Genomic DNA, 22,018 nt, shown 5'->3' with positions numbered 1-22,018 from the left:
CTGGCTGGCAACAGCCACACCGTTGGGAGACGGCAACCAGTTAGCGGCATTTGGGGTAAAAAAATACCAAAATGGGGGGAAAAAAAAAAAACAACACAAAACAACACCCAAATGTGGAGCGTTCTCTGGTTTTTCCCCGCATTTTTCACCCGTTTTGCAGGTGTCCCTGGCAGCTGGCGGGGCAGGAGGAGGCCGAGGGCCGGCGGTGCTGATCCCTGCCGGGGCGGTTGGGGGCCCAACCTGCCAGTTCATCCCCTGGTGTTTTGGGGCAAAAAAGGCAAAAACACACCCCACCCCCCCCAAAACAGGAGGGGGGAGGTTTAAAAAAGCGGCAAAAAGGCAGCAAAAAACCACGTGCAGGGGGTCGGGGTGGGGACCCAGGGCCCAGCCCGGGCAGTTTCAGGGAGGTTTTGGTACATTTTGGACAAGCTCACAGCCCAAAAAAAAAATTCCCCCCCTCCGCTATAAATTTTGCCCGTTTCTCCCCAGGTTTTTATTTTTGGGGGGGGGGGGGGAAGGGGATCAGCAAAGCGGGGTGCTGCCCGCCAGCAAAAAGGGGGTGGGGCGGTTAAACCCCCATCCCCAGGACTTTATGGACCATTTCTTTTTTTTTTTTAATATATTTTTTTTTTTTTTTTTGTTCTTCCTCCCCTGCAGCCTAAAGAAAGTATAAAAAAAAAAAAAAAACAACCACCCAGCCCATAAAACCACTCCCTTCTGAAGTATTTCAAAGTAAGGAAGAGAAGGATAAAGAAAAAAAAAAAAACCAACCAAAAAAAGCACAAAACCACTTTTTTTTTTTCGGTGGGTTTTAAAATTCCCCCCCTCCCCATGTCCCCTCGTCATTTTTGGTGTGGAGTAACAAAACGGGGGGGAAAACGGGCAAAATAATAAATTAAAAAAAAGCGGCGTGACTAGTATGGAACTAGTTAACCTTTAACAATTTATGCTGATGTCACACTGAGCATGAGTACTGATTAATCCGGCCCCCCCCCGCCAGAAATATTTTTATTGGGGGGGGAAGTATAAGGAGAAAGAGAGGAAAAAAAAAAAAAAAGAAATAATTTACCGCAGCCATCTTTGTTTTATGCAGAAATCTTCCTCTTTCGGTTCCCCCCCCGCGCCGGGAATACACAAATATTGTTCATCTCATGCACCGAGCCGGGATCTGCAGAGATTATATATAGAGAGAGATATAAAAACCAAGCAAATAAGCCAAAAAAAAAGCAAAAAAAAGCAAAAAAAAGCCATAAAAAACCTACCAAAAAAAAAAAAAAGGAGAATTATGATTATTTGCCCGCTTGGGCTGTAGCGGCAATGAGGGGGGGGAAGCTTTTTTTTTTGTTTTTTTAATTATTTCAAATTTTTTTGTAATTTTTGATTTTTTTTTTTTTTATTCACCCACCTGGTTTTTCTTGAAGGCATTTTTGGCTTTTTATTTTTGGGGTTTTTTTGGTTTGTTTTTTGGGTTTTGTTTTTTTTTTTTTTTAATCTTTTCTAACCTCCAGGAAGGTGTGTGTGGGAGTGGGGCGACTTAAAAAAAAAACCAAAAAAAAACAAAAACCCCTCAGCCGGCCATTTTGGGCTTTTTTTTTTTTCCCTTAAAGGGGGGGTGTGTGTGTGATTTTTTCCGCTTTTTTTTTTCACCCCCCCCCTTCTCCTCCCTTTTTTTTTTTTCTTGCCTTTTTTTTTCCCCCCTCTTTTTTTCCCCCCTTCCGAGGTGGTGTTGGAAGAAAAAAAAAAAGAGGGGGGGGGGTGTTGTTCGGATTTAAAAATAAATTTTCGGGGCGGCCATTTTCGCTCCTCGTTCTCGCGGGGAACGTTGTCCCGGGCGGCCCCCGACGAGTTTTTTTTTGAGGGGATTTTAACCATTTTTGGGGGTTTTTTATTCCCCCCCCCCCCCTTCTTTCCCACCGTACAAGCCGTTGTTTCTCTCACCGGCGGGGCCCCACCGGGCCCAACCCGGGGGGGGTCGCCCCGTCCCGGCTGCCGCTCCCCCCCCCCCGGGGTGGGTTGGGGGAGGTGGGAGAACGCGGAGGGTCCCCCCCGTCCCCGTCCCCCCCCCCCCCCCGCCGCCTCCCTCCGCCTCCCGCCCTCCTCACTCCCGTCTCCCTCCTACCCCCCTCAGCCCCGCCATGGCTTCCCCTCTGAGGGAGGACGAGGAAGAGGAGGAGGAGATGGTGGTGTCTGAGGCGGAGGGTGATGAAGACGACGAGGAGGAAGAAGACGACGAAGACGAAGAGGAAGACGCTCCTCTCCTCACCGTTACCGGAGGACACCGAGGACCCGACGACATCTTTCCCCCGCCGCCTCCCGCCCCGCCGCCGCCGCCGCCGCCGCCGCCCCCCCCCGCTCCCGCTCCCGCCGCCGCGGGGCCGCCTGAGGCGCCGGCAGGTAAACAGCCCCCCCCGCGCCCCCCCCTCCGGTTTCCCGCCGCGCGTTTCCCGCCGCTCGATCCCCCCCCCCCACGCGTGTTTCCCGCCACGCGGCGCCGGGATTATTTGGGGGGGGAGGGAATTTATTTGGGGGGGGGGGGGCACGCGCTGTTTGTAAACAACCGCCCCAACGGCCGCGCGCGTGCTGCCCAACGGCCGCCCCGGCGCGTGGGGGTTGGGGGGGGGGGGGTTGGGGGCAGTTTCCAGGCCTCCCCCGCCCCCCCCCTTCGTTTTCACACACTGGCGCTTCCCGCCGCCGCCGCGTGCGGGGCGGTCTTCAGGCCCCCCCCCCCCCGTGCTCTATGGCGGGGGGGGGGGGACACGGGGACGCGCGACTTTACACCCCCCACGCGTGACACACACGGACACACGCGCGTGACCCACGCACACACACACCCCCCGCGGGTCCCACCCCCTGGGGAGGGGCGGGGCTGGGGATTCCCCCCCCCCCCCGGGCTGGGCCTGAGGGGACCGGTCGGTGGCGGGAACCTGACAGGAACCGGCGGCGCTGGGGGGGGGGGGGGTGTTGGGTGACTGACGGGACGGACCCGCGGTGGGTGTTGTACCCCGTGGCGGGGCGCCTGACGGGACCCAGGCTGGTTGTTGCACCCTGTGGTGACGGGTGATGGGTGCTGTTGGGTGTCTGACGGGACGTGAGGGGGGTGTTGCACCCCATGGTGTGGGGTGGCGGGGGCTGGTGGGTGCCTGACAGGAATCCAGGCAGTTGTGGGGCAAGGGGAGCTGTTGGGTGCCTGACGGGACCCAGGGTGGCTGTTGACAGTATCCAGGCTGGTTGTTGCACCCCATGGTGTGGGGCGATGGGTGTTGTTGGGTGCCTGACGGGACCCAGGCTGGTCGTTGCACCCCGTGGTGGGGGGGTAATGGGTGCTGCTGAGTGCCTGGCAGGACCTGGGGCGGTTGTTGCACCCTGTGGTGAAGGGTGATGGGTGCTGTTGGGTGCCTGGCAGGACCTGGGGCGGTTGTTGCACCCTGTGGTGAAGGGTGATGGGTGCTGTTGGGCGCCTGACGGGACCCGGGATGGTTGTTGCACCCTGTGGTGAAGGGTGATGGGTGCTGTTGGGCGCCTGACAGGACCCGGGATGGTTGTTGCACCCTGTGGTGAAGGGTGATGGGTGCTGTTGGGCGCCTGACGGGACCCGGGATGGTTGTTGCACCCTGTGGTGAAGGGTGATGGGTGCTGTTGGGCGCCTGACGGTACCCGGGATGGTTGTTGCACCCCACGGTGGGAAGTATCGGGTGCCGATGGTCTCGGGGGTCGTGGGCGTCACCGTACAAAACCCCCTCCAGGACAGACCCAAAGTGCCCAGCAACCGTCGACGTCCTGGCACTGACTTATCGCGGGCCCGAAGGGACGCTTCCATTGTGTTTTATTGTATTTTATTGTGTTTTGTTGTATTTTATTGTGGTTTATTGTAGTTTCTTCTGTTTCTCAAACGCCACTTCTCGGTGTCGGTGGCTCGGCTGTGCCTTCACCCCAAATTTTGGTACCGCTGGTGGTTTTGGGGCAGGTTTGTGCCCTCCAAACTCGCCCTGTTCGGGTGTGTGCCGCCGCTTCAGCTGAAATTTCCTCCCTCAGGGCCATGCGCGGGCATTTAAAAAAAAGTAAGAAACGGGGGAAAAAGAGGATTTAGTGCAAAAAAAAAAAAAAAGCTCATTTTCCTCAGTGGGGAACCCCGGCAGGTCCCCAGCACCCAGATTCACCAGCACGGGGACGGTTTGGGGTTTCAAACACCTTTTCTGGTGGTTTTCCTTGAGGTGGGGCCTAAAATTGACCATTTTGGTGCAAAATGATATTTTTTCTTCCTTCTGAATATGATTTTTTTGGGGGGCTTTTTCTGGTTTGGCCTCAAATTGGGGCGGGGGTGGGGGAGGCATTTCAGATCCCAAAGTGGCCACTTTGATTGAAAAATCAGCTTTGGGCTTTGGTGCCTGATTTTTAAAGTGAATCCACTCACTTTGAAAACACTCAGGAATGGGTAAATTTGGATTTTAGAACTCCTTCTTTTTCCAGAAAAGCTTAGAAATGAGTAGATTTGGATTTTAGACCCCCCACTTCTTCCCAAAACTGCTCCAAAATGGGTAAATGTGGATTCTACAGCTCCCTAAACTGCTCAGAAATGGGCAAATTTGTATTGTAGAACCCCTTCTTTTTCCAGAAAAGCTTAGGAACGGGCAAGTTTGAATTTTAGAACCCTCTCTTATCCCCCAAAATGCTCAGAAATAGATAAATTTTGATTTTAGACGCCCCTCTTTTCCTCACAATGCTCAGAAATGGGTAAATGTGGGGTTTAGACCCCCCTCTTTCCCCCAAAAATGCTCAGAAATGGGTAAATGTGGATTTTAGACCCCTCTCTTTTCCCCAAAAATGCTCAGAAACAGGCAAAGCTGACTTTCCAGCACAGCCTCCTTGAGCCAGCACTCCTTCCCCGGCCGTTTCCTTCGGCTTTTTGGTCAAATTTTTAATTATTTTTTCCTTCCGCAGCCCTGATCCTGCAAACGCTCCACGTGGGGCCACGCGGACGCCCCCGAATTGGCCCTAAATTCCTTTTTTTCCAACTTTTTTCTCCCCAGAACGGCCCTAATACCCATTTTTTTCAACTTTTCCTACACCTAGCAGCAATAATAGCTATTTTTTTTTTTAATCTTTCTCTCCCCAGGGCAGCAGTATTTTACATTTTTAAACGTTTCTCGCTGGAGCAGGAGCAGCAGGAGGCCAGCCTCTGTCTGTCCGCCTGTCCGTCCTTCTCCCGACAGCGATTTGAGGTGAAATAACACTTTTTACCCACTTTCCCAGCGGGAGGCTGGCCCCTTCCCCCTCCTCTGCAGCTGAAACTTGTTGGGTTTTGCTTTTTTTTTTTTTTTTCCTCTTTTTTCCTTTCCCTATTTTTGCTGTTTCCAGCTGAGAACAATGGCATCGGCCGGGGACGCGGTGGCTCCGTTCGAGTGCCGGGAGGGGGAAGCACCTACACCGACAAATTTTCATTTAAAAAAAGGCCAAAGTCAGGCAAAAAGTTGAGGGTTTTTTCCCACTCTGTCCCCAAGCTGCGGGGCGAAGGCCTGGCCGGCCACCCCACGGCCGGGGCCAGTCAGGAAACAGGGTAAAACACCCCAAAAAGAGCCAAAACAGGGATTTTTTTTTTTTTTTTCCCCACACTCACTCCTCTTCACTTTGATGACCAGTTCACCCCGGTTTTTTTTCTCCCCCCCACCTCTATTTTTGAGGATGCTTCACCTTTTTCTTTGTTCAAACTCTTTCCTCCCCTTTTGCAGACTCACTCCTTTTTTTTCTTGGTTTTTTTTTACATTTTCCTAATTTTTCCAGCTTTCCCCCCTTTTTGCAGTATCGTTCCCTGTTCATTTTTAATTTTAATTCATTTTATCCCTTCCCCCCCCCCCCCCCCCCTTTCTTCACTGTCGCAGCCGCCTCGAGGAGGGGGGTGCTTTGTGTCTGGCAGCTGCCTGACGGTACAGGCGGCGGGCGGGTGTGCGCCTCCCCTCCGTCCGGGTGTCTACGTTGTGGGTTTTTTTTTTTTTTCTTGAGGTGCGGGGAGTGGGAGCGTCACGTGTGTGGAAAATTCTCGTTGATGGTTTGCCAACGCGCCCCGGCTCCCCGCGCATGTCTGATGGTGCTGGGGGGGGGGGGTGTGGGGGGGAATGGGGGGGGTGGTGGTGGTGTGGGGGTGTGAAACACCCCTAAAATGGCAGGATCAGGCCCGGTGGGGCTGAGCCCCATCCCGGCGAGCGGCTGTGCCCTGCAGGGAGCACCCGAAGGTGACGGAGGGGGGGGATCAGGGAAGGGGGGAAGCGGGAGGGCAAGGATCCGGTTGGGACAGGGGTGTCGCCGCCACCACAGAAAGAAACAACCAAAAAAAGGGGGGTTGGGGTTTTGTTCCCCGTTACCATTTTCCGGCGTCGCTTCCCCCGCCCCACATACACACCCGGAGGGGGGGTTGGTGTTATCTGGGTGGTCCCAGCAGCACTGGCTGTCCCCGGACCCTGCCGGCAGCGGGCTGGCAGCGGGCTGGCCGGCGGTGCCAAGGGATTAGGTAGGAATGTGACCCCGGCGGCGCCGGGTGTTGCTTCCTCTCCCCACGCCAAACTTGGCACCCGCCGTCACCCGCCCGGACCCCCCCCCCCCCCCGCCCTCCTTCCGCGGCTTGGGGACACCGGGGGTTCCCTCCCCGGCAGCAGCGGTGAGCTTCATCCCTGACTGCCGGCGGTCGGCTGGGACCTGTCAGCGAGCGCTGGTTGTGATTTATGGGGGCAGACGGGTGACGTCGGCCGAGGGACACACACGCGTGCGCGCGCACGCCGCGCTGAGGACGTGCCAGCTCGTTGTAAGGGCTGCCGGGCAGATGTGACACCTCTCCCGGGCTTCACCCCAACCGGCTGCCAAAAACACCGGGGACAGCCGAGGCCGTGACACGGATGTAGGTGTCACCACCCCGGGGATGGTCCTCAGGGATTCTCGGTGGCTTCTGTCATGGGGACGCCGGTGGCCCTCGGCCAAGAGATTGGGAAATCCTCTGCTGGCGGTTGGTCACCGTCACGGGGACACCGGCGTCCTCCGGGCACAGTAGTTGGAAACTCCGCTAACGGCAGTTGGTCACGGTGACACCGGCGTCCCCTGGGGTGAGCAGCTGGGAAATCCTCTGTCACCACCGTCAGCCGGAGAGGAGTGGCTGTGCCGAGCGGTTGATCGCTATTAGGGTCAAAGAGGGGGGAATCCACCGCCGCTGCTGCCGGCGGTTGGTCACCGTCACAGGGACGCGGGTGTCTCTCCACCGGCAGTTGGGGGCCTCATTTTGGGGGTAAACCCCCCTCGCCCCCGCAGTGCATTTCCAGGAGGGTTTTGGGGTGAAACCCTGGGGTTTTGGCGTCACAAAAGCCAAAATGCTCCTTCCAGGCCTTCTGCGAACAGGGGAGAAGTGCCCCAAAAATCCCATTTCTGTTTTTTTTTACCCTTTTTTCATGGCGTGAGCGGATGTCGCCAGTACCACCGGTGAAGGGGTCTTTGGCTGTGGCTGCTGGTTTTATTATCCTTGACTTCTACCCAAAACCGTCGGTTTTTCCCCCGAATGTTTCTGCCCTGAAGGCCCAACCAAACGTCGATGGGGTTTAGGTCAAAAACCGGGGTAGAACGGTAATTGCGCTGCTGAGGGGCGCCAGAACTCCCGGCCCCTTTTTCCACCCTGATTTTGGGCTTGTTTCTGTCAGGGAAAGGCGGGTGCTGGCGTGTCCTTGTCACCGCAGAGGGGACCTCAGTGTGGCCACCTGTCCCCGTCACCCGCCTCAGGGCATTTCAGCGAGCTGGTGGCTGTGGAGGGGACCTCGATGCAGCTGGCTGTCCCCGTCACCTGCCTCCCCGTGCGTCACCGTCCCGGGAACCTCAGCGCGGCCACTTGTGGCCGTCACCCACCTCTGTGTGTGTCAGTGGGCCGGTGGCCACATGCCCCTGTCACCCATCTTCCTGTGTGTCACCATCCCGGTGGCTGTGGAGGGGACCTCAGCGTGGCCGCCTGTGGCTGTCACTCGTCTTCCTGTGTGTCAGTGTGCTGGTGGCCGTGGAGGGGACCTCAGCGTGGCCGCCTGTGGCTGTCACCCACCTCCATGTGTGTCACAGTCTTGGTGGCTGGGGGGGGTGATACCTCAGTGTGTCTGCCTGTCCCTGTCACCCACCTTGCTGCCTGTCACCATCCTGGTGGCCTCAGAGGGGACCTCAATGTGGCCACGTGTCCCCGTCACCCGCCTCCCTGTGCGTCACCGTCCCAGTGGCCGCAGAGGGGCCCTGGCACTGCCGCCCACGCCCATCAGTCGCCGGCGCGTGTCCCCGTGGCTCAGGCTGCCGTGTCCCCGCAGACGGTGACGACGAGCTGCTGCGGGGCCTCGAGGGCGCCTTGGGGGTGAAGAAGAAGAAACGGGGCCCCCGGAAGCAGAAGGAAAATAAACCCGGAAAACCACGGAAACGGAAAAAACTGGTGAGTTCCCCCGGGACGTCCTGCCCGGACGCCTGGGTCCTCCTGGTGCGCCTGACGGGGTCTTGGGGTGGCTCACGGGGTCTGCGGATGATGGACAGGGTCAGGAGACGGGTGACGAGATTCTCAGGGTGGCTGACGGGGTCTTGGGGTGGCTGACAGGGTTGGGGACAACTGACAGGGTCCTGGGGCAGCTGATGGGGGTCTTGGGGCGGTGACAGGCCCCAGGGACGGCTGACGGGTGTTGGTGGCAGGTGAGCGAGGATGAGCTGGAGTCGGAGCGGGAGGAATACCAGCGGGAAGAGTACCGGGAAAAGTTGGAGAGCGGCGGCAGCGACTCCGGGGGGGCAGCCAGGAAACGGCGGCGGAAGCACCGCGAGAAAAAGGAGAAAAAGACAAAGAGACGGAAAAAGGCCGATGAGGAGGGGGGGCAGAAGGTGAAGGTATGACCGGGGGGGCGCCCATGGGTGGGGGGGGGACACCTGGGGGCTCAGGGGCTCTTCCAGTGCTGCCCTGCGGGGGTGCCATCACCCGTGGGGGTCCCATCGACCGTGTGGGTGCCCGTGGGGGGGGTACCGTCACTGTGTGGGCATCTGGGGGGGGTCCCCATTGGCAGGGGGTCCTGTCATCTGCGCGGGGTCCTCGTGGGGGTCCTGACACCCATGTGGGTGCCTGTAGGGGTCTCATCCCCGTCTCAGGGCCCGTGGGGGGCCTGTCACTCTGTGTGGGTGCCCGTGGGGGTCCCGTCACTCTGTGCAGGGACCTGTGGGTGTCCTCGTTGGGGTCCCACTGTCATGTGGGTGACCGTGGGGGTTCCATCCCCATATCAGGACCCGTTGGGGTTCTGTTACTCTGTGTGGGTACCCATGGGGGTCCCATCACCACGTGGGTCCTCTTGGGGGTCCCATCACCGTGTGGGGTCGCACGGGGGTCCCGTGGCCACGTGGGTGCCCATGGGGGTCCTCCTGGGGGTCCTGTCACCCATGTTGTGGCCTGCACGGGTCCCGGTGGGTGACATGTCTCATCCTCTGTCCCTATTCCTGCGTGTTTCTCCTCCCACATTCCCCGTGTCCCCCCCGCCCCACGTTGTGTGTGTCCCCCCCACACCCTGGTGCAGGCGGTGGAGCAGAAGTCCTCGGCGCAGCTGCTGGGGGCCTGGGGGCTGGAGGACGTGGACCATGTCTTCACCGAGGAGGACTATCACACCCTCACCAACTACAAAGCCTTCAGCCAGTTCATGAGGTGGGTTTTTGGGGGGGGGGCAGCACCCTGGGGGGGGGAGGCTGGGGAGCACCTCAGTGTCCTGTCCCCGTGGGTGCTAGGGGACACCTCAGGGTGCTGGTGAGGGTCTCTATGGTATTTCAGGGTGCTGGGGGAGACCTCGGCGGGGATGATTGGGCACCCTGGGGTGCTGGGTCTCCCCAGAATCAAGGGGGGGGGGCCCTCTGGGTACTGGGGGGTACCTTAGGGTCTTGAGGGGCTACAGGGGCACCTTAGGTTGCTGGGGGTCACCTCAGGAGGGTCCAGCTGGGTGCTGGGGGTCACTTTGGGGTGCTTGTGGGGGTCTTTTCAGCATGCTCGGGGGGGGGAAGGGGCACCCTGGGATCCTGGGGAACCATGGGGACACCTCAGGGTACGGAGCGGCTGTGGGGGCACCTCAGGGTGCTGGGGGACCATGGAGGCACCCCTGAGGTAAGAGAGGTCTGTGGGGGGAGTGTCAGTGGACCCTGGATGCCCCCCCTGAACGCCTGGGGTCCCTGGGTGCCCCCCCTTGGGTGCCCAACCCACCTCCCTCCCTCCCTGCCAGGCCCCTGATCGCCAAGAAGAACCCCAAAATCCCCATGTCGAAGATGATGACCATCCTGGGGGCCAAATGGAGAGAGTTCAGCGCCAACAACCCCTTCAAAGGCTCCGCTGCCGCCGTGGCCGCCGCCGCCGCCGCCGCCGCCGCTGCCGTAGCCGAGCAGGTGTCGGCTGCTGTGGCCGCCGTGGCCCCCGAGGCGCCACCCCCACCCCTGCGCAAGGCCAAGACCAAGGAAGGCAAAGGTGGGTGGGTGGGTGCTGCCGGGATGTCTGGGGGTCCCCCCACGGAGCCCCGGGTCCTCGCCAGGTTTGGGGAGGGGGTGTCTGGATGCCTGGGTCCTCATGGATTTGGGGGTTCCTGGCAGGGGGGGATTTTAGGGGTCCGTGGGGGAGTTTGGGGGATCATGGGGGGGCTTTAGGGGTCCTTGGGGAAGCTTTAAGCATCCTTGGGGGAGTCGGGGGGTCCCTAGGGGGATCCTGGGGGCCTTTGAGGGTCCCTGGGGTGGCTTGGGGCATTCCCCAGGGGGTTTGGGGGTCCCCAGAAGGACCCTTGAGGGTTTTGGGGGGTCCCTAGGACCCTCCTGGGGCTGGAGGAGGGGGTGCCTGGATGCCTGGATGTGTGTGTGTGTCCCCTCCCCATGCCCGGGTCCCCCCCCAAACCCCTGCGTGTGTCCCCCCCCCCCCGCAGGTCCTGGCCACAAGAAGCGCAGCAAGAGCCCGCGGGTGCCGGAGCTGAAGAGGAAGATGAAGGGGAGGAAGATGGCGCCGCTGAAGATCAAGCTGGGCGTCCTGGGCGGCAAGCGCAAGAAGAGCAGCTCGGTACGGCCCCGACCCCTGCGTCCCCTCGGGGGGGGTGCCCAGACCCCAGGTCCCCACCCAGACCCCTGGGTCCCCCCCCCCGGGTGTTGGGTGCCTGCACCCCCGGGTCCCCTCCTGTCCCCCACTGTCCCCAAGCGGTGGCACCCCACCCCGTGACCCCACCCCGTGTCTGCCTGTCTCTGCACCCCCTTGTCCCCCGGTGTCACCCCGCTGTCCCCCCCGGGCAGAGCGAGGACGCAGGGGAGGCGGAGGAGGAGTCCGATGCCGAGAGCCCTGGGGTGCTGGGTGCCACCGCCCGCCCCGACCCCACCACCCGCCTCAAGAAGCTCAAGCGGGGACGTCCCGGCCGCAAGAAGAAGAAGGGTGAGTGTCCCCAAGTGTCACTGGCCCCTGGGTGCCACCACCACCCCCTCCCAGACCGCGCGGCGGGGACGCTGGGTGACGCCCCCGTGTCCCCCGTCCGTTTCCCCCCCCCCCCCCTCTCTCCTTGCAGCCCCCTGCGCCGGCCTCAGCCGGGAGCGCGGCCCCGTGGGGACGGGCACGGCGCCCGCGCACGGTGAGACACCCCCCCACCGGTGTCCCCAAGTTGTCACCCGGGGTCCCCAAGCCTGTGGTGTCCCCCTGAGTGGGATCCTCGGTCCCTTCCCTGCGTCGGTGGTGGCGTCTGGGGGGTCCCCAGCCCCTGGCTTCTTCCAGGGGTTGTAGCAGCGTCCCCACATCCCCGTCCTCGTCCTCGCCATCTCTCCTGGGTGTTCGGTGTCCCCGCTGTCCCGTCGTTGTCATTGTCCCAGTGTCCCCAGTGCTCCCATCCCTGCTGCCACCGCATCCCTTGTGCTCCCGTCCCCTGGTGCCCTGGTCCCCGGTGTCCCCGGTGCCCCTATGCCCCTGTCCCTGGGTGTCCCCAGTGTCCCCCGGTGTCCCCCTCCTCAGTGCCCCTGTCCCCTGGTGTCCCCATGCCCCTGTCCCCCAGTGCTCCTCTGCCCCCCTGTCCCCAGTACCCCCCCGTCCCCATCCCTAACACCCCCCTGTCCCCAGTCCCCCCATCCCCAACACCCCCAGTCCCCCCTGCCGGTGCCCTCCCACACCCAGTGCGTCCCCATCCCCAATGTCCCCATGTCCCCATCCATCCCCCCCCCCCCCCCCAATCAGTCTGGGTGGCAGCGGGCGGTGCGTGGCGTCCCCGCAGGGCCAGGGCCAGAGGAGGAGGGGGATGGCTACGAGACGGACCACCAGGACTACTGCGAGGTGTGCCAGCAGGGCGGGGAGATCATCCTCTGCGACACCTGCCCCCGCGCCTACCACCTCGTCTGCCTCGACCCCGAGCTCGACCGCGCGCCCGAGGGACGCTGGAGCTGCCCCCACTGCGTGAGCTGCGGGATTGGGGGTTTTGGGGTCCCTAAGGGGATCCTGGGGGGGGGTTTGAGGGTCCCTGGTATGTGTTGGGGCGTTCCCTAGGGACTTTGGGGGTCCCTGGGAGGGGGGGGGGCTTTAGGGGTTCTTGGATGAGTTTGGGTGTCCCTAAGGGGATCCTGGGGTGGGTTGGGGCATTCCCCGGGACGTTTGGGGTCCCTAAGGGGATCCTGAGGCCATTTGGGGGTCCCTAAGGGGATCCAGAGTGAGTTTGGGGAGCACTAGGGGGTCCCTGGGGTGTTGAGGGTCCCTGAGGGGATTTGGGGGTCTCTGGAGGGGTTTTGGGGGGGCTTGGGGGATCCCTGGCAGATCCTGAGGCCGTTTGGGGGTCTCTAAGGGGATCTGGGAGGGGGTTGGGGGTCCTTGGGGGGATCATGGGGGCTGTTTGGGGGTCCCTGGGGAGGCTTTAGGAGTCCTGGGAGGGTTTGGGTCCCCGGAGATGTCCCCAAGAGGTTCGGGGGTCCCTGGATGCTGTTTAGGGGGGGGGTGCCTGACGTGGTGTGTCACGCAGGAGAAGGAGGGGGTGCAGTGGGAAGCGAAGGAGGAGGAGGAGGAGGAGGAAGAGGAGGAGGAAGAAGGGGAGAAGGAGGAGGAGGACGACCACATGGAGTACTGCCGGGTGTGCAAGGACGGCGGGGAGCTGCTCTGCTGCGACGCCTGCGTCTCCTCCTACCACATCCACTGCCTCAACCCACCCCTGCCCGAGGTCCCCAACGGCGAGTGGCTCTGTCCCCGCTGCACGGTACGGGGACACGGGGGGGACGGGGGAGGTGGTGGGGAAGCTGGGGGGGGACGGCGGGACAGGGGAGGGGTGGGGATGGGACGGGACACGGAGAAGATAGGGATGGGGACAGGGATGGGGACAGGGGAGGGACAGGGATGGGGATGGGATGGGGACAGGGATGGGATGGGGACAGGAAAGGGACGTGGTGGGGTCAGGGGAGGGGTGGGGATGGGGACAGGGATGGGGACAGGGGAGGGACAGGGACAGGACAGGGACGTGGTGGGGTCAGGGGAGGGGTGGGGATGGGGACAGGGATGGGGACAGGGGAGGGACAGGGATGTGGTGGGGACAGGGATGGGGATGGGATGGGGACAGGACAGGGATGTGGTGGGGACAGGGATGGGGATGGGGACAGGACAGGGACGTGGTGGGGACAGGGGAGGGGTGGGGATGGGGACAGGGATGGGGACAGGGGAGGGACAGGGACAGGACAGGGACGTGGTGGGGACAGGGATGGGGATGGGACATGTTGAAGATGGGGATGGGGACCCGGTTGGGGACAGAGATGGGTGTGGGGACAGGGTTGGAGCTGATGGGGACGGGGATGACGACGACAACCACGGGACGAGGACACCCGCGGTGCTGTGGGCTGGGGGGCGTGCTCAGCCGCCCGCAGGACGCCCCCAGGCCCGGCTGTCCCCTGTCCCCAACCCCGCTGTCCCCAACCCCGCTGTCCCCCCCGCAGTGCCCGGTGCTGAAGGGGCGGGTGCAGAAGATCCTGTACTGGCGGTGGGGGGAGCCACCCCCCCCCGTGGCCGCCCCCCCCGGGGCCCCCCCCGACGGGCCCCCCCCAGCGCTGCAGGGCCGCTCCGAGCGCGAGTTCTTCGTCAAGTGGGTCGGGCTCTCCTACTGGCACTGCTCCTGGATCAAGGAGCTGCAGGTACGGGGGGGCCCCCGTGCCCCCCAATACTGGGGGGACCCCATCTACCCCCTGGGGGGGGGGGGCGATACTGGGGTGCCTTGATAGACCCAGCTTGGGGGGACTTGATATTGGGGGGGGCCTCTGATATCCCCCCTTTGGGGGGGACCTGGGATTGGGAGGGCCCTGGAATCCCCCCTTTGGGGAGCCTTGGGGTGTCTTGATGTACTCAGTTTGGGGGGACCTGATATTGGGGGGGCCCTGATGTACCCCCCTCAGGGGACCCCAGTATTGGGGGGGCCCTGGTGTTACCTGGCTGGGGGGAACCCAGTACTGGGGGGATCCCGGTGTACCCCCCTCAGGGAGACCCGAGACTGGAGACAGCCTGATATTCCCAAGTGGGGGGTCCCTGGGGCTGGCGACACCCCAATATACCCACTGGGGGGCATGTGGGGGGTTCCCCAGCACTGAGGACACCCGAATGTCCCCAGCTGGGGGGGGGGGGGTGTCTCCAATCTCGGGGGACCCCCTGACATCCCCACCTTGGGGACGCTGTGAAGTGCAGGGCTCCCCCCTCCGAGACACCCCCATCCCTGGGGCAGGGGAGCAGCACCCCCATTCCTCACCCCCCCCCTTCTCCAGGAGCCCTGGAGGGAGTGGGGTGGAGGGTGCTTCCCCCCCACCCATCCACCTAATTTTGGGGTGCCCCCCCTCCCCGTTTGTGGGCGTGTCCCCCCCCCCCCAGCTGGAGATCTTCCACCTGGTGATGTACCGCAACTACCAGCGCAAGAACGACATGGACGAGCCGCCCCCCCTCGACTACGGCTCGGGGGACGACGACCCCAAGAGCGAGAAACGGGGGGCTGGGGGGGACCCCCTTTTCGGGGGGATGGAAGAACGCTTCTACCGCTACGGCATCAAACCCGAGTGGATGACAGTGCATCGCATCATCAACCACAGGTAGGGCAGCACCCGTGGGTGCCACACGGCTTCGGGGAACCCCTGTAGCCCCCCCCCCCCCAAATCAGGAGGGGGTGGGTGGCATTGACACAGGGGCAGGGGAGCGCCCGGCTGAGGTTTGGGGACACCGCTGGCCCCTCTGGGGACACCCTGGACACCCTCGGGTGCCCCTGGACACCCCCAGCACTCAGAGGTGGTGTCGTGTCCCCCCCCCCACATTGGGAGCAGTCGGCCACTGTCCCCAGGTGACCCCGTGTCCCTTCAGGGTGTCCCTGTCCCCAGGTGACCCTGTGTCCTGTGTGTCCCTGTCCCCAGCTGACCCCGTGTCCCCTCCATGTGTCCCTGTCCCCAGCTGACCCCATGTCCTGTGTGTCCCTGTCCCTGGGTGACCCCGTGTCCCCTCCCTCTGTCCCTGGGTGACCCCGTGTCCTGTGTGTCCCTGTCCCTGGGTGACCCTGTGTCCTGTGTGTCCCTGTCCCCAGGTGACCCCGTGTCCCCTCCCTGTGTCCCTGTCCCCAGGTGACCCTGTGTCCTGTGTGTCCCTGTCCCCAGCTGACCCCGTGTCCCCTCCCTCTGTCCCTGGGTGACCCCGTGTCCTGTGTGTCCCTGTCCCCAGCTGACCCCGTGTCCCCTCCATGTCTCCTTGTCCCTGAGTGACCCCATGTGCCCTCCATATGTCCTTGTCCCCAGGTGACCCCATGCGCTGGCCATATGTCCCTGTCCCCGAGTGACCCTGTGTTCTGTGTGTCCTGTCCCTGAGTGACCCCGTGTCCCCTCCATGTCTCCCTGTCCCCAGGTGACCCCAGGCCCCCATGTGACCCTGTGTCCTGTCCGTGTGTCCCTGTCCCCACGCAACCCCATGTCCCCGGGTGACCCCTGCTCCAGGGTGTCCCCAGTGTCTCCCCAACGGCAGCCGGTGATGCCGGGTGACAGCGGGTGACCCCTGGTGGCACTTGGGTGCCTTCCGCCTGCTCCGCTGTCACCTGCACCCTGGTCGCGTGTGGCAACCCCCGCCTGGCCCTGTGTCGCCTGTGGCTGTCGCTGTGTCCCCGTGGGTGCCTCCTGTCACCTGTGGGTGCCTCCTGTCACCTGTGGGTGCCCGGTGTCCCCAGGGGTGCCCAGTGTCCCCGTGGGTGCCTCCTGTCACCTGTGGGTGCCCGGTGTCCCCAGGGGTGCCCAGTGTCCCCGTGGGTGCCTCCTGTCACCTGTGGGTGCCCGGTGTCCCCAGGGGTGCCCGGTGTCCCCGTGGGTGCCTCCTGTCACCTGTGGGTGCCTGGTGTCCCCGGGGGTGCCTGGTGTCCCCGGGGGTGCCCGGTGTCACCTGTGGGTGCCCGGTGTCCCCAGGGGTGCCTCCTGTCACCTGTGGGTGCCCGGTGTCCCCAGGGGTGCCCATTGTCCCCGTGGGTGCCTCCTGTCACCTGTGGGTGCCCGGTGTCCCCGGGGGTGCCCAGTGTCCCCGTGGGTGCCCGGTGTCACCTGTGGGTGCCCGGTGTCCCCAGGGGTGCCCGGTGTCACCTGTGGGTGCCCGGTGTCACCTGTGGATGCCCGGTGTCCCCGTGGGTGCCTCCTGTCACCTGTGGGTGCCCGGTGTCCCCGGGGGTGCCCAGTGTCCCCGTGGGTGCCTCCTGTCACCTGTGGGTGCCTGGTGTCCCCGGGGGTGCCTGGTGTCCCCGTGGGTGCCTCCTGTCACCTGTGGGTGCCCGGTGTCCCCAGGGGTGCCTCCTGTCACCTGTGGGTGCCCGGTGTCACCTGTGGGTGCCCGGTGTCCCCGTGGGTGCCTCCTGTCACCTGTGGGTGCCCGGTGTCCCCAGGGGTGCCCGGTGTCACCTGTGGGTGCCTCCTGTCACCTGTGGGTGCCCGGTGTCCCACAGTGCCTGTTGCCCCTGCAATGCTCGTTGTCCCCCGGGTGCCCATTGCCCCCACATTGCCCAGCGTCCCCGCTGGTGCCCGTTGTCCCCCGGGTGCCCATTGCCCCCACATTGCCCAGCGTCCCCGCCGGTGCCCGGTGTCCCCCGGGTGCCGGGTGCGGGGCGTGACAGCGTGCCGCGCAGCGTGGACCGGAAGGGGCAGTACCACTACCTGGTGAAGTGGCGGGACCTGCCGTACGACCAGGCCACCTGGGAGGAGGATGAGATGCCCATCCCCGACTACGACCTCCACAAGCTGGCCTACTGGAAGCACCGGTGAGGGACACCGGGACGCTGCGGGGACAGGGGGACGTGGAGGGGACGTGCCCACACGTCCCCCACACGGCCCCCGATATCCTCATGCTGCCACGTGTCTCTGTGTTGTCCCTGTGTTCTTGTGTCTGCACGTGTCCCTTGTGTGCGTCCCCTGTGTCCCCCCCCACTCCCCTGCGTGTGTGTGTCCCCCCCCCGGTGTCCCTGTCCCCCCAGGGAGGTGTTCATGGGGGAGGACCCGGCCCAGCCCCGGCGCTACAAGAAGAAGAAGAAAGAGACGCCGGGGGAGGGCCCCCCCGACTCACCTACCAATGACGTGAGTGCCCACACCCCTGGGTGTCCCCCCACCCCGGGGGATGTTCCCCACTATGGTCCCTTGGGCCCCCCAGACACCCGGGTGTCCCCCCACCGTCCCCATGTATCCCCCCGCGGTCCCTTGGCCCCCCCAGACACCCGGGTGTCCCCCCACCGTCCCCATGTATCCCCCCGCGGTCCCTTGGCCCCCCCCAGACACCCGGGTGTCCCCCCACCGTCCCCATGTATCCCCCCGCGGTCCCTTGGGCCCCCCAGACACCCGGGTGTCCCCCCACCGTCCCCATGTATCCCCCCGCGGTCCCTTGGCCCCCCCAGACACCCGGATCCCCTCTCTGGTCTCCTGGGTCCCCCCCGGCACCTCTGTGGCATCAGCGACCCCCTGGGGCACCTCAGTGGGGTGCGTTTGACCCCCCACCCACCGCCACCCTCCTCCTCCTCCTCCTCCTCTTCCTCCGGGGCAGCCAACGGTGAAGTACGAGACGCAGCCGCGGTTCATCACGGCGACGGGCGGCACCCTGCACCTCTACCAGCTGGAGGGGCTGAACTGGCTGCGGTTCTCCTGGGCCCAGAGCACCGACACCATCCTGGCCGACGAGATGGGGCTGGGCAAGACCATCCAGACCATCGTCTTCCTCTACTCCCTCTATAAGGAGGTGAGGGCGCTCCCGCCTGGCGTCACCCGCTCCACCCCGACGTCACCCGCCTGGTCCCTGATGTCGGCCACCCGCTTCACGTTGTCACTCGCCTGGCCACCGGCTTCACTCGCCTGGCCCTCGGTGTCACCCATTTGGCCCGGGCATCACCCGCCCAGTCCCCAGCGTCGCCCACCTCGTCCCCGGTGTCACCCACCTGGCCTCTGGCGTCACCTGGCACTGGCTCCTGCCCGTGGCCCTGCTGTCACCCTGGGGTGTCACCATGGGCGTCCCTGGGGTCTTGCTGCCACCGGGGATGTTTTTGTGCCCCCTACAACCACCCCGCGCTGTCCCCACGTCCCTGTCTGTGTCCCCGCGGCCGCTCTGGGGTGTCCCCTGCCCTCGCGTGTCACGCTGTCCCCACGTCCCCCAAGGGCCCCGTCCCCGTGTCCCTGTGTGACGCGCTGTCCCCCAGGGCCACACCAAGGGCCCGTTCCTCGTCAGCGCCCCGCTCTCCACCATCATCAACTGGGAGCGGGAGTTCCAGATGTGGGCCCCCGCCTTCTACGTCGTCACCTACACCGGGGACAAGGACAGCCGGGCCATCATCCGCGAGAACGAGTTCTCCTTCGATGACAACGCCATGAAGGGGGGCAAGAAGGCCTTCAAGATGAAGGTCAGTTGGACCCCAGGGTTCCTTCGGGTGGGTGGGGGCCACACCCGGACCCCGGGGTCGCCAGGGATTTGGGGTGACGAGGGTGACCAGGACGCTGAGATCCCCGTGTGTGTGTGTGTGGGGGGGGGGAAGTCAGGGTGACCCCAACATTGGGGTCCCAAGGGATCGGGGTGCCTGGGGGGTTGGGGTACCCCAGACATTGGGGTCCCAGGGGGTCGGGGTGCTGTGGTGGCCTGATGAGGGGGTCCTGGGGAGTCAGGGTGCCCCAGACGCCCTGGGTGTTGGGGTGTACAGGGGTGCCCACGTGCCAGGGTCCCAGGGGTTGTTGGGGTGCCTGACGCTGGGGTCCCAGGGGTGATCAGGGTGCTGGGATGGCCAGATGCTGGGAGTTTGGGGTGCCCTGCTCCCTCCCCCCAGTTCCTGGGGGATCGGGGTGCCCCGGCCGCAGGGGTCCCCGGGGGGACCCATGGGTGCTGACGGCCACGGCAGCGGGAGGCGCAGGTGAAGTTCCACGTGCTGCTGACGTCCTACGAGCTGATCACCATCGACCAGGCGGCGCTGGGCTCCATCCGCTGGGCCTGTCTGGTGGTGGACGAGGCCCATCGCCTCAAGAACAACCAGTCCAAGGTGCCCGGGGTCCCTGGGGTGGGGGGCACCCAGGTGCCTGGGGCCACTGGGAAGGGCACCCCGGGGTGCTTGGGTCCTTGGGGAGGGGGTGCCTGGATCTTTGGGGCCACTGGGTGCTGTTGACGTGGGGGTCTTCCCTGGACACTGGGGTCTGTGGGTGCCCTGGGGGAGGGGTCAGGGGGTCTGTGGGTGCCCTGAGTGGGATGGGGGGGGGGGGGGTGGTGTCAGTCTCAGATACCAGGGTCTGTGGGTGCCCTGGGTGGGATCAAGGGGGGTCGCTCCCGGACGCCGGGGTCCGCGGGTGACGCCCCCCCAGTTCTTTCGGGTGCTGAACGGGTACAAGATCGAGCACAAGCTGCTGCTGACGGGGACCCCGCTGCAGAACAACCTGGAGGAGCTCTTCCACCTCCTCAACTTCCTCACCCCCGAGCGCTTCAAGTATGTCCCCCCACGTCCCCTCCTGTCCCCTCCCTACGCGCCCCCCTCGCCGTGCCCACCCATGTCATGGCTGTCCCCGTTCTCCCCCCGCCCCGGCATCATGGCTCTCCCTGCATCTCCCCGCGTCGCAGCCATCTGCGTCCCCGCGTGTCCCCCCTCGCGTCACGCTGCGTCCCCCCGTCCCTGTGCGCCCCCTCACGTCACGCTGTGACACCCCCCCCCCCCCCCAGTAACCTGGAGGGCTTCCTGGAGGAGTTTGCCGACATCTCCAAGGAGGACCAGATCAAGAAGCTCCACGACCTGCTGGGTCCCCACATGCTGCGGCGCCTCAAGGCCGACGTCTTCAAGAACATGCCGGCCAAAACCGAGCTCATCGTCCGCGTGGAGCTGAGCCCCATGCAGAAGTACGAGGGGGTCCTCCGGGTGCTGGGGTCCACCGGATTTCTGGGTGCCCCCGTGAAGGGGTTGGGGGTAGAGGGGAGGCACCCGGACGCCTGGGTGCCACCGACCTCCCCGCAGGAAGTACTACAAGTACATCCTGACGCGCAACTTCGAGGCGTTGAACTCGCGGGGCGGCGGGAACCAGGTGTCGTTGCTCAACATCATGATGGACCTGAAGAAGTGCTGCAACCACCCCTACCTCTTCCCCGTCGCTGCCATGGTGGGGACAGCGGGGACGCCGGGGGGGTTGGAGGGACGTGGTGGGATGTGGGGACAGGGAGGGGACGAAGGGACGTGGGATGTGGGGGACCCAAACTGGAGGGGACGTGGAGGGGCTGGGGGGGCACAGAGGGACGTGGGGTGGAAGCTGGGGGACATGGAGGGGCACTGGGGGACAGCGAAGTGACGTCCCCATCCCCAGGAGTCCCCGAAGCTGCCGAGCGGCGCCTACGAGGGGGGGGCCCTGATCAAGGCCTCGGGGAAGCTGCTGCTGCTGCAGAAGATGCTGCGGAAGCTGAAGGAGCAAAACCACCGGGTGCTCATCTTCTCCCAGGTGGGGCTGGGACCCCCGTGGCACCCATAGCCCCCTCCAGAGCACCCATAGCCCCCCCCCCCCCGGGGCACCCATACCCCCCCCAGGGCCACCGGGTGTTCATCATCTGCCAGGTGTGGGGGGACCAGGGTCCCCCCCGAGCCGCCCCCAGAGAGACCAAGCCCCAGCACCCCCGGCTGCTCCCAGTATAACCAGTGCCGGGTGCCCCCAGCCCCCCCAGGTGCTCCCAGTATAACCAGTGCCAGGTGCCCCCAGCCCCCCCCGGTGCTCCCAGTATAACCAGTGCCCGCAGATGACGAAGATGCTGGACCTGCTGGAGGATTTCCTGGACTACGAGGGCTACAAGTATGAGCGCATCGACGGGGGCATCACGGGGGCCCTGCGCCAGGAGGCCATTGACCGCTTCAACGGTAGGACCCGGGCGTCCGGGGGGACCCAGGTGTTTGGGGGGGGGGGGGTCACCCAGGTGGTCTGGGGGGACCCAGATGTCTGGGGGGGGGGGGGAACACAGCACCCCAGTGTCCTGGGGACCCAGGCATCTGGGGAGGGATCCAGACATCCAGGGGGGGCACCCGGGCCCTGTCCCCCGTCCCTGAGCAGGCTGGCGGGGGTGTGGGGGCACTCTCAGGGTGCTGGGGGGGGGTGGCCCTGGGTGCAGCAACACTGGGGGTGGGGTTTTGGGGGTCCTGGGTCCAGGCGGCTGGCCCCCCCGCCCTCAGTGGGGGCAGCACCAAGGGGTTTGGTAGGTCCCAGGTTGGGGGGAGCGGCACCAGGGAATTGGGGGGGGGTCCTGGGTTTGGGGGGGGGGGGGCTGGCACCAGGGGGGTGGGGGGTCCTGGGTTTGGGGGGGCCGGCCCTGCCCGCTGACGCCGGGGGGGCAGCGCCGGGGGCGCAGCAGTTCTGCTTCCTGCTGTCGACGCGGGCCGGGGGCCTCGGCATCAACCTGGCCACCGCCGACACCGTCGTCATCTTCGACTCCGACTGGAACCCCCACAACGACATCCAGGTCCGTCACCCACCCCAGCACCCTGTCACCCACCCAGTGTCACCCACCCCAGAACCCTGTTATCCACCCCAGCACCCTGTCACC

The 22,018-nt window shown here is 64.2% G+C and overlaps 1 protein-coding gene across 1 annotated transcript in view; it reads left to right on the top strand.

The window, feature by feature from the left end:
* The first annotated feature begins 1,682 nt into the window (after positions 1-1,682).
* Positions 1,683-22,018, top strand: part of LOC129201267 (chromodomain-helicase-DNA-binding protein 3-like) — a 34,991-nt gene continuing 14,655 nt past the window's right edge. Inside the window, 23 exon segments of the mRNA XM_054812393.1 lie at positions 1,683-2,394; positions 8,316-8,434; positions 8,686-8,874; positions 9,549-9,673; positions 10,239-10,477; positions 10,923-11,053; positions 11,281-11,416; positions 11,547-11,609; positions 12,240-12,418; positions 12,975-13,205; positions 13,933-14,127; positions 14,852-15,066; positions 17,118-17,249; positions 17,463-17,562; positions 18,023-18,214; positions 18,669-18,869; positions 19,359-19,496; positions 19,813-19,934; positions 20,165-20,338; positions 20,454-20,595; positions 20,797-20,928; positions 21,221-21,338; positions 21,810-21,934. Coding sequence (XP_054668368.1) covers positions 2,136-2,394; positions 8,316-8,434; positions 8,686-8,874; positions 9,549-9,673; positions 10,239-10,477; positions 10,923-11,053; positions 11,281-11,416; positions 11,547-11,609; positions 12,240-12,418; positions 12,975-13,205; positions 13,933-14,127; positions 14,852-15,066; positions 17,118-17,249; positions 17,463-17,562; positions 18,023-18,214; positions 18,669-18,869; positions 19,359-19,496; positions 19,813-19,934; positions 20,165-20,338; positions 20,454-20,595; positions 20,797-20,928; positions 21,221-21,338; positions 21,810-21,934 — 3,657 coding nt within the window. The 5' untranslated portion in view covers positions 1,683-2,135.

Source organism: Grus americana, unplaced genomic scaffold (genome assembly GCF_028858705.1).
Source record: "Grus americana isolate bGruAme1 unplaced genomic scaffold, bGruAme1.mat scaffold_896, whole genome shotgun sequence".
Classification (NCBI taxonomy): Eukaryota; Metazoa; Chordata; class Aves; order Gruiformes; family Gruidae; genus Grus; species Grus americana.
This window is presented reverse-complemented; position numbering and strand designations above follow the sequence as displayed.